The sequence below is a fragment of the Thamnophis elegans genome, chromosome 1, assembly GCF_009769535.1.
Source record: "Thamnophis elegans isolate rThaEle1 chromosome 1, rThaEle1.pri, whole genome shotgun sequence".
Classification (NCBI taxonomy): domain Eukaryota; kingdom Metazoa; phylum Chordata; class Lepidosauria; order Squamata; family Colubridae; genus Thamnophis; species Thamnophis elegans.
The window spans coordinates 114,988,838-115,002,945 of record NC_045541.1 but is presented as its reverse complement, the minus strand read 5'-3'; the positions used below and the strand labels follow the sequence as shown (position 1 = coordinate 115,002,945).

Genomic DNA, 14,108 nt, shown 5'->3' with positions numbered 1-14,108 from the left:
ATGTCCATGACAAGCAGCTTTTACAAGAGAGTATAACAGCAGATTTCCGCATTTTGGAGAGAAAATGAACATAAAGCATCACGAAAGGTATTTTCAAGCTGGACAATGTCACTTCAATCCCTCTAGTTAAAGGGGGGGCAGCTGGCAGGGTTTCCACATAGGAACCAAACTATTGGTTTTTTTTTCTTAGTTTAGGCATAGTAGAACATATGAATCCAGCCATTGTAGTTTTAACTAATGCATCATACTGGTTCCCAGTCTTTGTGGCTACTCAACAGTTTTATCTCCACTTTTACCTAACCACGGCAGAAACGTGGCTAGCAGCATCCTTTTTCATTGTGTCCCCAAGATGTTGCCTTTTTCTCAACTCTAGCCCTTGAATGTGACAGGCTTAAGTCATCCTTCTCTGTGCTAACATCAAAGCACCTTTTCCTTCCTCAAATCTGCAAAGTGCGCAACACAAGATCCGCAAAAGACATGATGCTTGACCAGTCATTAGGTCAGAAGGGAAGTTTGGAGACTAGGCTGCCTAGAGTTGTTTTTGACCTGATGGGCGGCTATACAGATTTGATGAATGAATGAAAAATAATAAAATAGATGAGAACAGAGAAATATTTATTTAAGTGGATATGGGCTTGCCCCTTCCTCTTCCAGCTCAGCCTTGTCTAAAGAGTCTATTGCAGACAAACTCTGCCCACAGCCAGGTGTCTGATCTTTATGGGTTCATCCTTCCAAGGCCAGTAAAATGAAGGGCCAGATTTTGGAGGGCAATATGCTGACTTTGTAAACTGCCTAGAGAAGGCTATAAAGCACTATGGAGTAGTATACTATATACAGTAAGTCTCAGTGCTATTGCTAAAGTGTTAGACAGGAACAGTGCTCGGCTAGAGGGTTTTAGTCTCCCTCCCTCCCTCTCCCTCTATCTCTCCCTCCCTCCTCCCCTTTCCCTTTGTGTAATCATTTTGTTTATTGAAGAAGACAGGAATGCAGTAGAGTTGTACATTTTAAGCACTGGTTTCTTTTTGCATTTCTCCGTACGTGAAGTGTTTCCTGCCACAACCAGCATTTATCTCCACAACGTGAGGATGCTACCATTTTCCTTGCTTTATGGGAGAGTGGGGGGAAATGGTGGCTGGTGAACTGAAATGGTGATCATTCAGGATGACGCAAACAGTGCCAGACTGCTCTAACAGTGTTATGAAATGCTACTCTGTTGTGTTTTTCCACTCATTTTGTGCAAGGCTGAAATAACATTTCAGGGGACCAGTAGGATCTGCTCTTTGTCACTGCGTCCCAAACAAAATATAGAGGACTGCGTAAATTGGCATTTGTTACCCATAAGAAGGAAGAGAGAGATATCCTGAAAAGGCACCCTTTGTGACATCAATGTATTGTTTTGTTTTGTTTTTTAAAAAAACTTCATTCAGTGCTGGTTACAACCAAATGGATTGGAGAGGAAGAAGCTGAGCAATAGTGGGATCCTGTGTTACACCCTTCCTGTCACAGTACCTTGATTAGGAAATGTTTCCCCTTCTGGTTGGTTTCAGGCTTAAATGGAAAGGAAGAAGAACCCAAAAGCTGAACCAGTAGCTTTGCCATCAAGCCTGCGCACAGATAATTGAGACACCATTTGGCAGAGAAAGCAAAAGAAGGGTTAGCAAAGGGGGGTAGCAAAATTCATGTTGTTAAAATATCGGCTAACTCAGGGATGCTTTCCCCCAACAGTCAAGTTCTTGGTCCGTTGATGGTTTTCTGGTCCTTGGAAACCCTCTGGTGGGCAAGGGTGGAAGTTCAGGAGCTAAAGGAGTTTAAAATCAAGGTGCATCTGAGCCTTCTCCCAAGCAAAAAAAAAGAGTATATTCTTCATTTCTCCTTTGGTTTTGTTGTTTATAAGATGGAGATCCACTGACACGAACTGTTTCCAAAAAGGCCTTTTAACATGCGAAGGGCCCAGACATCAATTTCATGCTGGCTGGGAGTTGAAATCCACATATCTTAAAGCTAACAAGTTTGAAAAACACTGTCCTACAACATCTGGTATCAGCATCTGGTAACAGCACTCCATGACATCATGCTGCCCACATGACCACAGAAATGTCTTCGGACAGTGCTGGCTCAATGGTCTTGAAGCAGAGATGAGTACCATCCCTTAAAGTTAGCAATGACTAGCAGAATAAAATCCTCAGCGACTTCTTTATCTTACAGCGTCTGAACTACAATCCTCTCCCTTCCCCTCTCTGTTATCTCCCAGTGCTATAATGAGGATTTTAGGTGCACGCAACTCAGCAAACAAAAATACACAGCAATCTTTGGTCTCTTGGGTCCTCTGATCTAATCTGTTAGGTCTGAATTTCTCCCAGAAGGCTACTTCTTTTTAATCTTCCCCAGGTTTCTGACTATCTCTTAATTATTCTGGGAGGTCAGGTCCTCACCCCAAATTATACAGTGACTGGAAAAAAACACTCTGGATAGTCTAAAGGACTACCTGATTATAGCCAACAAAGTGCTGGAAGAAATGGGCAGGGGAATGAGGAAAGACAGAATTGGCCAAAAGAAATATGGAAGGCATCTTTGCAATAAAAGACAGAATAGAATTGAATTGCGTGGCCAATATGTTGATATTCAGTAAACCACCACCACCCCCCAAAAAAAACCCAACAGAAGGTTAACTATTAGCTTTAGCTCTAGGGAAGGCAAATGTTGAAGCTTGCCAAATCTTGCAATACCTCCTTTAATGTGTGATGCCCCACCTGCTTAAAAGCAGCCTATACCCCTCCCCCAAGATAAACTGTTGGCAGTTCTTGGCCAACAAAGCCCTCCTCACTCCTGGTTTTGTCTGGCTTTAGATATGATGTGGACTCAGACAACATGATTTATAGAATGTGTTTTAATGCTAAGCAGGTGGAGCGAATGCCATCAATTATGGCTTGGTCAACAAAACTATTGTTCAAACAAAACAAAAAGCTAGTCGTGGTATGTGAATTTGAAGCTCTTAGCTTAGTTTACTGAATAAATCTGCGGTAGGACAAAACGAAATTATTCCATAAATGGTCTGGGGAAGTTCAGAGTTCATCTATGAGTCAAAAAAGGCAGGAAAGGTGGAATTCTTTCTGAAAGCGAGTCAAGACAAAATACATACGTGGCAGGTCCCTTGCACGCAAACATCGTTCGTCCCTGGTTCACAAGTAGTTCCATCAATGACAGCTTCTTTCTGCCTATAGTAGAAATTTTCTCCTTTTGGGATGCAGTTTAATTCACATTTATTGGGAGCTGTGAGCGAAATTAAAAAGCAACACATTATTTTGCTGTTTTGAGTGTTTGTTTACTTTGATTCTTCTACAAATGGAGAAAAACAGAACTTGATTAAGATTCTTGTCCTGGGCTTTAACAGGCCAGGGTTTAAGAATGCTAATCCTGGAATAAGAGGTTAAAGGGTGGATCACAGTTAATTGAGGCTTGAATCAGACCTATCTTTAATTTGGAAATGGACCGAAACAAGAATTGCTCAAAACGTCAGTGGGGTTCATTGCATTCACACTCTAAGCCATAATACTTTTGGTTTGATTTTGGTATGGTGTATTGTGCAAATGCAGCCAATTGTGTTTTGTTCAATAAACAGGATTCAGCAAATAGTGACAAGATGGACATAGTTCATTTAGTTGATGGGTAATCAAATAATAGACTTACCCATCATACTGTTATTTTTTGGACTAAGCTAAGAAAAAAAGTAAGATAAAACAAGCAAGATATAGCAATTAAAGAATTAAGATAAGGTAAGAAAAAGAAAGATAAATACAGTTAAATTAGGATAAAGTACATCAACCTCATTCACTATATTATCTTATAGAACCACCGGGCTTATAGATCAATTCACAAACTGCCTTTTATTTTTTTTAAGCTCATTTTCTCCTTTTTGGGGGAATCTCATTTTAGCCACAACTTTTTCAGTGCCCCCTTTCTTCCTGATACATTCATTCTTCATTCATACATTTTTCAGTTCATTTAGTCTCTCTAAATATTGACAGCCTTGCTTTATTTACTGTTATGATTCTCCTAAACTCCACTTAGCATCAATTTTAATGCTTTGCATAAACAAAGTCAACATGGTTCTGTGGCATCATTCATGCATCATTTATTTCAGTCTATTCCAAGCACTTTCACTATTGTCTTTTCTTATGGTCACTTTTATCAATTCTGTTGGGAGATTAATCTGTCTTTACTTTTTTTAAAATAAGGATCTGAACTTTCTCTTCATGCAGCCATTCTTCCATTCTAGTTTCTTTCATTACTTTCCTTTCTTCTGTGCCTATCTACCCAGGATCCATTCTTGACACTGTCAACGGTCTGTGCCATATTCAGAATCTGTCATCATTGTATCCTTTACTGTTTTCTCATTCTTCATCGTAAATGGAAGGGCCATTGCAATCAGATTGCACAAAGGCACCATGATGGGGTGGGGAATGGCACCAAATTAAGTGTTCAAAATCTATTCTCCATTCCAACTGCATCAGCTAACTCACATCAGATTTCACTTCTTCCAAAACAAATGCTATATATCAGTTCAGAGAAATCATATGTATTGCACAATCTGAAACTATGAGTGCCCAGAACATCTTTCAATGCACATATTGTTACAGTTCTGGAAAGCTCAGCCTAACAAATATGAGCTGTGGCAAGTCTTCTTCTAGACAGCAACAAAACGACACCCCTCCACTGTTGAAGCTTATCACAAACTTCCTGTCTAGTCTTAACTACTATCCTCTTTCTCAAAAATAGCAAGTAAAATGATTATGCGGAAGGGGTGGCAAAATGCATTTTGTGCAAAGGTGTCTTACAGATCAGTGGCAGTCCTGATAAATGAACATATCAATCATCCTTTGGAGTGCATTCCTCTTCCATGAATAGACATATCATTAAAGTGCACACTGAAACAGACTTTTTTCTAAGCAGAAATTAACCAATCAATCATCATTCCCGTTCATTCTTGAGTCTTTGAAAAGCCCAATCACTTTTCTGCACTCACATGTCTTATCCCACCCAGCCATTTATGTCTGCAAGCAGAACAAATCTTTCTTTTGGATTGCATTCATTCCAAGCGTGGCACATTCCCCCACCCCCCCAATGCATCTCTGGTTCTTTCATTATCACCATTCACTAGAGCGTAACATGCAATTATCAGCAAAGTATCTCCTTTTTGTGTAGACATCCACAAGAATAAAAATGAGACCAATTCATATTTTCTGGCATACATTTAGCCCTTTCATTCATAATTAAAACTCCCCGTTCATTTCCCTGCATGTATTAATGAACGCTACTCCACAAGATCACATCATTTCTACTTAAATCTTTCATAGTCTTTCCCAAGCTTACAAAAAAAATCTATTTTCCTTTCTTTCCATTTGTTGATATCTGCTCTTTATCATTTATTCCTCTTCCATTCTAGGTTGCAAATTTCCATTTCATTTCATTTCATTTATTATTATAGTTATCAATATAACAGGCCCATGCATATTGATCCCTGCCACTCATCATGGCTTTGGTTAGCTGAGGCTTCAATGTAGGATTTTTTAATGTAAGACTACTGATGCATGCCAACCTTCCTCATTTATCAGCCAGAAGACTCAAATCCAGGAAACCCCCACTGGCACCTGCTCAATAACTAACACCAATTCCCAATGGAAAGCCAAGTGGGTCTCTGAATGCCCAGGCATAGGAAAACATATAAATGATGCCCAGGGCTGGTATTAACTTACTTTCCCTACCAGTTCGCAAATGTAAGCTTGCACATCCACACATGCGCTCAGTCTTCAATGTGTGTGCTTTGATCGTGTGCGTGGCTTGCAGCATGCACATGGCTTGAAAACGTGCCTAAATAGGATGGCATAGATTCTTAGCTGGCAGGCCCACCAGCAATTTTTACTACTGGTTTGGGTGAACAGGTCCAAACTGGCTGAATAACACCTCTGATGATGCCACAAAAAAAGTGCCAGGCTTTGAACTCCCACCTTAGCAAATGAATGATCCTGAATAGGATTCACACCTCACAGGGTGTCTAGCGGGTCTCTCTGTATAAATGGGGCATAGTATCCTTTCCTCATTTTGACTGCAGGGTCCCACGTCCAGCTGTAGATCACACCTGGCTGTAAACTGAGGGCATATACCGATCCAGTATCTGATTTTTTAAATATATAAATGATGCTGCACTTCAGTGGTTAAATGGTCTAGATCAGTGATAGCAAACCTTTTTCTTATGACATGCCAAAATTGCACCCATGCTATCATGTGCATGCGCATGCCCACTCAATCTCCCGGCCCACCTGTGCAGGTGCACACAACCCCCCACGCAAGTGCGTGTAACCCCTCCCCAGGCTCCTGAGGCTTTCCTGAAGTCTGGAGAGGGTGAAAACGGCCTCCCTCGGGCACCAGAGGCCTCCAGAAGCCAGAAACGGATCAGTTCCATACTTCCAATTGGGCTGTTGGGGCTGTTTTTTATCCCACGTATGCGCGCTGGAGCTATCGGCTGGCGTGCCACCAAATATGGCTCTGTGTGCCATAGGTTCACCATCACAGACCTAGACATTGATATTTGAACATATATCTTTTTAACAATCATATTTTATTGTATTTTACTAGTCTAGGTGAAATAGTAATATATATTACTCATCCACATACGATATGCCATATACTGAATGAATGAATGAATGAATGAATGAATGAATGAATAAATAAATAAATAAATATGTAGTACTTTTCATGTTGTTTTATTTGGATATAACATCATGATTGATGATTTTTAAGGTATAGACCAGGTTGGCAATCTATGCAAATTGCAGCATGCCTTAGCAATGGTAAGGACAGAAGCAGTCAGTTTTAAGACATTGTGATCTGTATGGTCTCAAGTCCAGGCCAATCTCTAACAGGCTCATGATATTCTGTGCAGGGTAGGATCTTAATTATGGAAACTCCCTTGCAAGTTTATTGGTTTGGAATGTGCAGGGGGATATAAAATCAATGGAATGGGATATATAGTGGAAAATAGTATATAGTACTTAGTGGCAGATAAGGATGGCTATGAAGATTTTCTAGCCAACCCACAACTTTAACCCATTTTTCTGCAACACGATAAAGGAATATTGAAGGACCATGTTGCTGGATTTTAGACACTCTACTTGTTTATCTTTGGTGCATGAAATGGAAAAAAGAAAGATTCACTTCAATGAAAACACTACAAGCTCAAAAAAGTCATTATTACATTACAGCAAAAACTGGGTACAACTGGGTACAACTGAACATAGTCACAGCAACTCTAAAATAGGATGAGATTTTGGAATGCCTGAATCAATGGTATGCAAGGGAAATAAAAATGTAAAGTTGCATCATTTTTTTGTGTGGTTTGTAAACAGCTACAGGGAGTAGAAGTGTTTCAATGACAGAAACAGAACATCTATAAAGACCGAGGATTGCAATCAAAAGCAACATTCCTCTAAGGAGAGCAAACAGCTTTAAATTTAAGAGAGGAAAAGAATGTAATGTGTAATATGTAATGTAATATGCATCAATAAACAAATAAAAACATGATTAAATATTTTCATTGCATATTTCCATAAAGCTGGAACCACTTACCTGGATCTCTATAGTATACATAATAAAATACAATAAATATGCAATAATATATATGTAATATGATCCTAGAATAATAATAAGGTATAAATTCTCCTGTTTGAGCTGGGGGTTGGAATAGAAGACCACCAAGGTTCTTTGCAACCTTGTTATTCTAGGTTCTATCTTACTTACCAGCAATAGTGAAAATTTTAATAATGCAACTATTTTGTGGGATTCACTAATTGCCCTAATTGAAACCTAGTTGTATTCCAAAAGAGCGAAATCAAATTGGGTGATTCCTTTATTTCCCCAAATGTCTTCACTGATCAGTTTAACAATTAGAATACAATCATGCTTTTCCCTTTGTCATTTGTCTACTCTGTTCCCGCTTTCTGTGAATGTATCTTTCATTCTAACAGCAGATTTTTTTTAACAAAAATTACATTTTTCCAATTTAACTTTTAATTTGATTTAATTAAATTGATATTTGGAAACATTAAATTACTAATATTTTGTAAAAAAATATGTTGCTTCTCCTTATTAAACTGAAGGACAGGTTAAATAATAATTTAAATAAATGTTCCCAGACAAGAAATCTCAGCAAATATTTCCCACCCTTTCCCCCAGATTTTCTGTCACCTTCTATGAAGAGTCAGCAATAGCAATCAATAAATTACCTCCATAGTAAGGGAGCCACTTGTACTTCTTCCCTTGAAATTCTGTCCCATCAAACTCGGCACACTGTTCTGCTCGAAAATCTCTGGAGCCCTCAGGACAGACCTATAGAAAAGAAGAGAAAAATCTAGAATAAAGGACATGTTGGAGCAAAAAAGCAACTGATTTTGAAGAATAATCCAGAGTTTAGTTACTGTATTTTCCTCCAAGTGAGGATCTGCTGCTTATATGCTACCTTGTCTTATCTTTTTAAAAATGTTTTATTGATTTATTGTAATTTAGCTGTCAGGGTTCCAAGTAACACCCCCAACGAAAGAAGACTCCAAGGCTTAAGCTTCCTCAAAGTTCCATTTTATTAGAGATGCCATATTGGCACATCTGGGAAAACCTGAATCTGAAAGTTTCCAGGTTTTCCCCACCCAAAAGAAAGTTCAAGTCCCTACCAAGCACCCACATGTCCATCACAGGATCCAATTAGGCACCATCCAAAACTGAAGATGCCTCCCAGTCACCTCATTGCAGCTGCAAGGCAAGATGGCCTTGACTTTCTGAGAAAGAATGTAATTTTGACTTTATATCACCCACACTCCGCATAATCCCTCCCTCCCATTTTTCCATAGTAGAAAATGTGGCTGTTGTGGTCTGCAGAGCTGGCAGCACAATCAGACAGTGAGGAGGTTGGGGAGGAATGGGCCAGTCCTGGAGTCTGAGGAAGGCTCGGACGAGAGCTCTGCGTCAGAGGCATAGAGGGGGCCAGGGCCATCTGGTAGTTATGTGCTGCCTCCGGAGCCTCTGGAGTCTGACATCAGCGAGACAGAGGAACAGGGGGAACCTGTTCCCAGTGCGCACATGCGCAAAGCTGCCAGAAAGCAAGAACAATTAAGAAAAAAGGGGTAACTTGGGAGTAAGACTTGGATATGATTGGCCCCTCCCATAAGACATAAAAGAGGAGCAAATGGACATGAGCCTTTGCAGGAAGCAATTAATTCATTCTGGTTGGTTCAAATTCTGAAAAGCTCCATTTGACTCCATGCTATGTTTGGCCTTGCAAAACTAATTGACAATTAGATCTCTGGCAGTGTTTCAAGGGAGATAAAGGTGGGTGCTTATCAACATTACCCCAAAAGACTATGGCAACTTGAGCAGACATCTGTTGGACTCTTCACAGACTGTTTGTGAATCATTATGGGCTGTGAATGACCATAATTCACAGCTGTTTAAATAAAAGAGGGTTTGGGGGACTAAGAATGTGATTTATGCTTTCTCAGGAAGCCTAGGTCAGAACAGTGGCGGGCCTGAAGTCCCAAAGGTAAAAGACGGCTTCCAGGTCTGACATTAGCTTGATGCTATTTGCTAGCTCTTAAATCATTGTTTTTTAAGCAGGCTTGGGTATCTCATAGAAATGGGGAGCTGCAAACCGATTATACTGGTCCATTCTCTCACTGTCTTATTTATATTTATTTAATGATTTTTTAATGGTTGTTCTGGAGTTGTTTTCAACTGTTTATTTTAATGCACACTGCCCAGAATCATGTTTAAGTGAGATGGGCAGCTGTTGTGGCCCAGCAGGAGCCGTTGGAGCTACAGACAGACTCCGACAGCAAGGAGCCTTATGAGTCGGCTCTGGAACAGGTGGAGGATCCTGGACAGGGTTCTGACTCCAAGCAGGGTGCAGAGAGGCTGGTTGGCCACCAGGAGGTGCCTGAGGCATGGAGCAGCGGTGAGAGCCGAAGGGAGGGTGCTCATGACATCAGGCCTTGGGGTAGTGATGAGACAAGGAAGGTGGTCCTGGATGCCCGGCAATGCCAGGCAGATCGACGGAGAAAACAGCTACGTGGTTACAAAAGATAATTGGACCCAGCTGGTTGTAATTAGGCTCCTCTCAAGATTGTATTTAAGGAGGGACTCGGGGAGGAGTCTGATTTGCAGGATTCAACTTCATTCTTAACGCTGGAGAAGCTGTTATCTGTCTCTGTCGAAGTCTGAGTTGCTGCCAAGGTTCTTATCTGTTTGTTATATTTGGGCTTTCAGCCACCGAGGTTTATGTTTCCTGCTAATAAAGTGCTGTGAAAGTCCAGTTAAGCTTGTCTCGGCATTCGTTACTGGACGGAGGAGGGGGTCAGAACAGGCAGCCATACAAGTTTGATAAATAAATTGCTCGTTATGAGCTGTTGTTGTGAGTCAAGCAGCATACAAGTTTAACAAAAAAATAATTTAAAAAAACAGAATATTACCAGCATGCCACTAGTAGGGAGTAGTGAATGCATTTTTGGATCAAAGATAGTTGGGTTCATATTTATTTTCCATTATTAAGCTTTCTGGATGACTTTGGCCCAATCATCTAGTTCCATAAAATAACTGAAATTATTCAGATTTTCAACTCACATTCTTACTTGCTTATGATAAATAGACACTTACAAATATCTTAAGAAACAAACCAATATATTACCTGAACGTTGCATGAGCGATAACTTTGGGCTGGTCCTATGCAACTGGATCCACCATCTGTCCTGAAATACACAATAACAATCAGCAAAAGCTTGTAAATGATTGTTGATGCCTAAATCATACTTTGCCAGATCATTTTTAATATTTCTAACAGGGAAGTAGTTGCCAAGAAACGTTCTTCTGCTCCATGTGGATGGAGACTCTCAGTCATCCAGGTCATAGTTGTCCCAACTATGCTTTTTTCAAGAAACAATTGCACTTTCTGGTTTTTCTTTGAAGACATTTTGCTTCTCATCCAAGAAGCTTCTTCAGCTCTTTGGCCATTTGCATTCTTTTAGCGAGCCGTTAAGGTCACCTGGAGGTTTATCTATGTCATCAGGGTTACCTGAGTGGTACAAATGGGTGTGGAGCCTTCTTGGAACTGTTGAAAGGACTATGTTGTAGTTTCTTCTGCTCCCCATTTCTACAAGTGATAGGAGTTAGGGTTACCTTTTAAAAAGTTAAATCAGTAATCCTGTAAAATGAAGGAATGAATCCTGGTTCAAAGGTAATGTTCCCAGGCTTCAAATATACTGTGGTTTGTTACAGTTGAAAGAAGTGATGAAATATCCTTCTTTCTTTTCTCGAATATTCACTTTAAAAATTCAACTGAATTCAAATTCTTCCTTCATTAAAATAATTGTCTATGTTTTCTGAACTGACAATTCTAATTGGAGCACTGTTTATCAATTTGTAATGCAGGCTTGAACCAGGAGAAGTGTGAAACTCTTGGATAGTTGATGCTGTCTCTCAACTCCAATAACCGATATCCATCAAGATACTCTATATCAGTGGTGGCAAATCTTTTTGGTACCGAGTGCCAAAACCGGAGTGTGCGTATGCATGGGTGGGGGAGCACTGAAACCGGAAGACCAGCTCCCCAGGGCACACGTGCTGGAGCACTGGAAACTAGAAAAGCAGTTGCCCAGCATGCATGTGTGTGCTGGGAAGCTGAGCTTCTGGTTTCTGATGTGCATGCACGCACAAAGACCAGTTGGCTCGTGCGCATGCACACATTGGAAACCGGAAGAGCAACGGGTGACGGCTGGCCTCTGGAGTCTGGGAGAGGCCGTTTTCGCCCTCCCGGAGGTTGAGGAAAGCCTCCGGAGCCTTTGGAAAGAAAAAAAACCCTGCAGGGGGGGGGGAATCATGCGTGCATGCGCAGATGGGTGGGGCACATTGCACTGTGGAAGTGGGTGAGTGCACACACAATTTCAGCACGTGAGGACAAAAAGGTTCCCCATCACTGTTCTAGACTGATGATGTTACCTAGTTAGGGTAATGAAATGTCTGCAAGAAAACAAATAAACTCAGAGAACATCAAGGACCCCTTATTTCTGTTTTTTGGGAGGAGTAGTCACTCTTTCTCTGTGCACCAAACTGACAGATAAGGTGTGATTTAATTGTCCAACTTCTACATTGTGACCTTAGTCATACAAGAACTTCATTCTGGAAGCCTTGGGTAACATTTAAATAACCCAAACGAGTGGCAAAGTGATCTCACTAATATATTAACCATAAAGAAATGCTGCATAATTCATTCCCACCCATAAGATTTGAGCAATTTAATCTCCAGCCCAGCCATTTGGGAATGGCTTGTGGAATTGCACTCCTATTCAACTTTAAGCAGAAGATGCTGCCAAGTAAGGTTTTTCATCTGCAAGTACCTTGACTCATGACAGAAGCTTAAAAAATATCAGGACTGTAAATCTCCATACGTGGCAGACTGGGGTAGAGTTCCTATTTTTTTCCTGACAAAATTTATTAGGGAACAAACCACTAGGCACAATAGGATATGGGCCATAATAGAATCCTGCTGCATAAAAGCACGTTGTGCAAAGTGAACTAAATGTATGTGCCATCACGTAAATTCACTGCAGTGGGAAGTACATTGTTCGCTTCAGGGAAGGGATGATGTAATTTCCACTGATGCCAATTTTGGCTGAAAAGGCAGGTGAACACATTGGAAAGAATTCAGGTTTGTATGATTCCTGCATGTGCAAATCTTACTGAAGTCAGTGACACTTATGGCAAGAAAAGAGAATTTAGAGCCACACCTTTGGGAAATACACTCTCAAATCTATGGACTTTTCTTGATACCATGAGCCTTTCTTTCTTTGGCCACACAACTGAGAGTTCTGGATTTGCTGTTCCGATGTATTTGTAATCATTTCCCCAGTCTGGGGAAGACTGATCCATGTTTTATCATAATAAGGTCATAGTAGTTACTTATTGGACAGGATCCAAAGAGTTTCCTGAAGGCATCACTTCTGCTATGGAAAAATTGATTTTTTTGACAGATTTCCTACAGTATTGGTGGATATAATGGCATCACTCAAATATTGGTATAAAGTACCTAGTCACACAACAGAAAAAGCATCAAAACCAAAGTGGAAAATCCGATTAGAACAAAAAGTCAAAAAATTAAGGGTAGATGCTAGTAACTTAAAGAACATGCATGAGCAACGGCTTAAAAACAACAAAATCATAGATCGGCTAATCAGAAGATATAGATTGGATACAAGAAACATCAATGAAGCTGTAGAGATTGTAAAACAGCAGATAACAGCAGCAGCTAGAAAAATTGAAAGATATGAGGTACGAATCATCCAATATAAACAAAATCAGCAATTTCGATCAGACCAACGGCTTTTTTTTTATCAAAGTCTTAATGTGAATGGTGACACCAAAAGTGAAAAACCAGAAAAGCAGGCCACAGTTGAATTCTGGAAAGAATTGTGGGGAAATGCAAAGGACTACAATAAGGAAGCAAAGTGGATACATGACTTTGAGAAAAGCATTGGTAACAAACAAATGCAAGTATTAGAAATAAACTGAGATGGTCAAAAATTGAGTAAAAAAGGTAAAGAATTGGACATCACCTGGAAAGGACCAATTACATGTTTCTGGCTCAAATATCTGACCAGTTTACATGCAATATTGGCCAGGCAACTGAATGAAATTTTACAAAAAGGCCAAATTGATGAATGGTTGACAACTGGAAAAACATACTTGATTCAGAAAGATGCAACTAAAGGAACAACACCTGAAAACTACAGACCAATAACATGCTTGCCAACAACCTTCAAATTACTCACAGGCATTATTGCAGATAACATGATGGATTATTTGGAAACAAATAACATCTTGCCAGTAGAGCAAAAAGGCAACAAAAGAAGGAGCAGGGGCACAAAAGATTAGCTCCTAATTGATAAAATGATATTAGAAAATTGTAAGAACAGAAAAACGAACTTGAATATGGTCTGGATTGATTACAAAAAGGCATTTGACTCACTGCCACATAGTTGGATCATAAAATGCTTAGAAACAACTGGCATTAGCAA

The 14,108-nt window shown here is 40.0% G+C and overlaps 1 protein-coding gene across 3 annotated transcripts in view; it reads right to left on the bottom strand.

The window, feature by feature from the left end:
- PAPLN (papilin, proteoglycan like sulfated glycoprotein) overlaps positions 1 to 14,108 on the bottom strand; it is a 92,262-nt gene that overhangs the window by 45,284 nt on the left and 32,870 nt on the right. For all 3 annotated transcript variants that reach the window (XM_032228569.1, XM_032228560.1, XM_032228578.1), the window contains exons 4-6: positions 10,727 to 10,787; positions 8,280 to 8,382; positions 3,140 to 3,270 (exon numbers count right to left, since the gene is read on the bottom strand). In XM_032228569.1, coding sequence (XP_032084460.1) covers positions 3,140 to 3,270; positions 8,280 to 8,382; positions 10,727 to 10,787 — 295 coding nt within the window. The remainder of the gene's footprint in view (positions 1 to 3,139; positions 3,271 to 8,279; positions 8,383 to 10,726; positions 10,788 to 14,108) is intronic.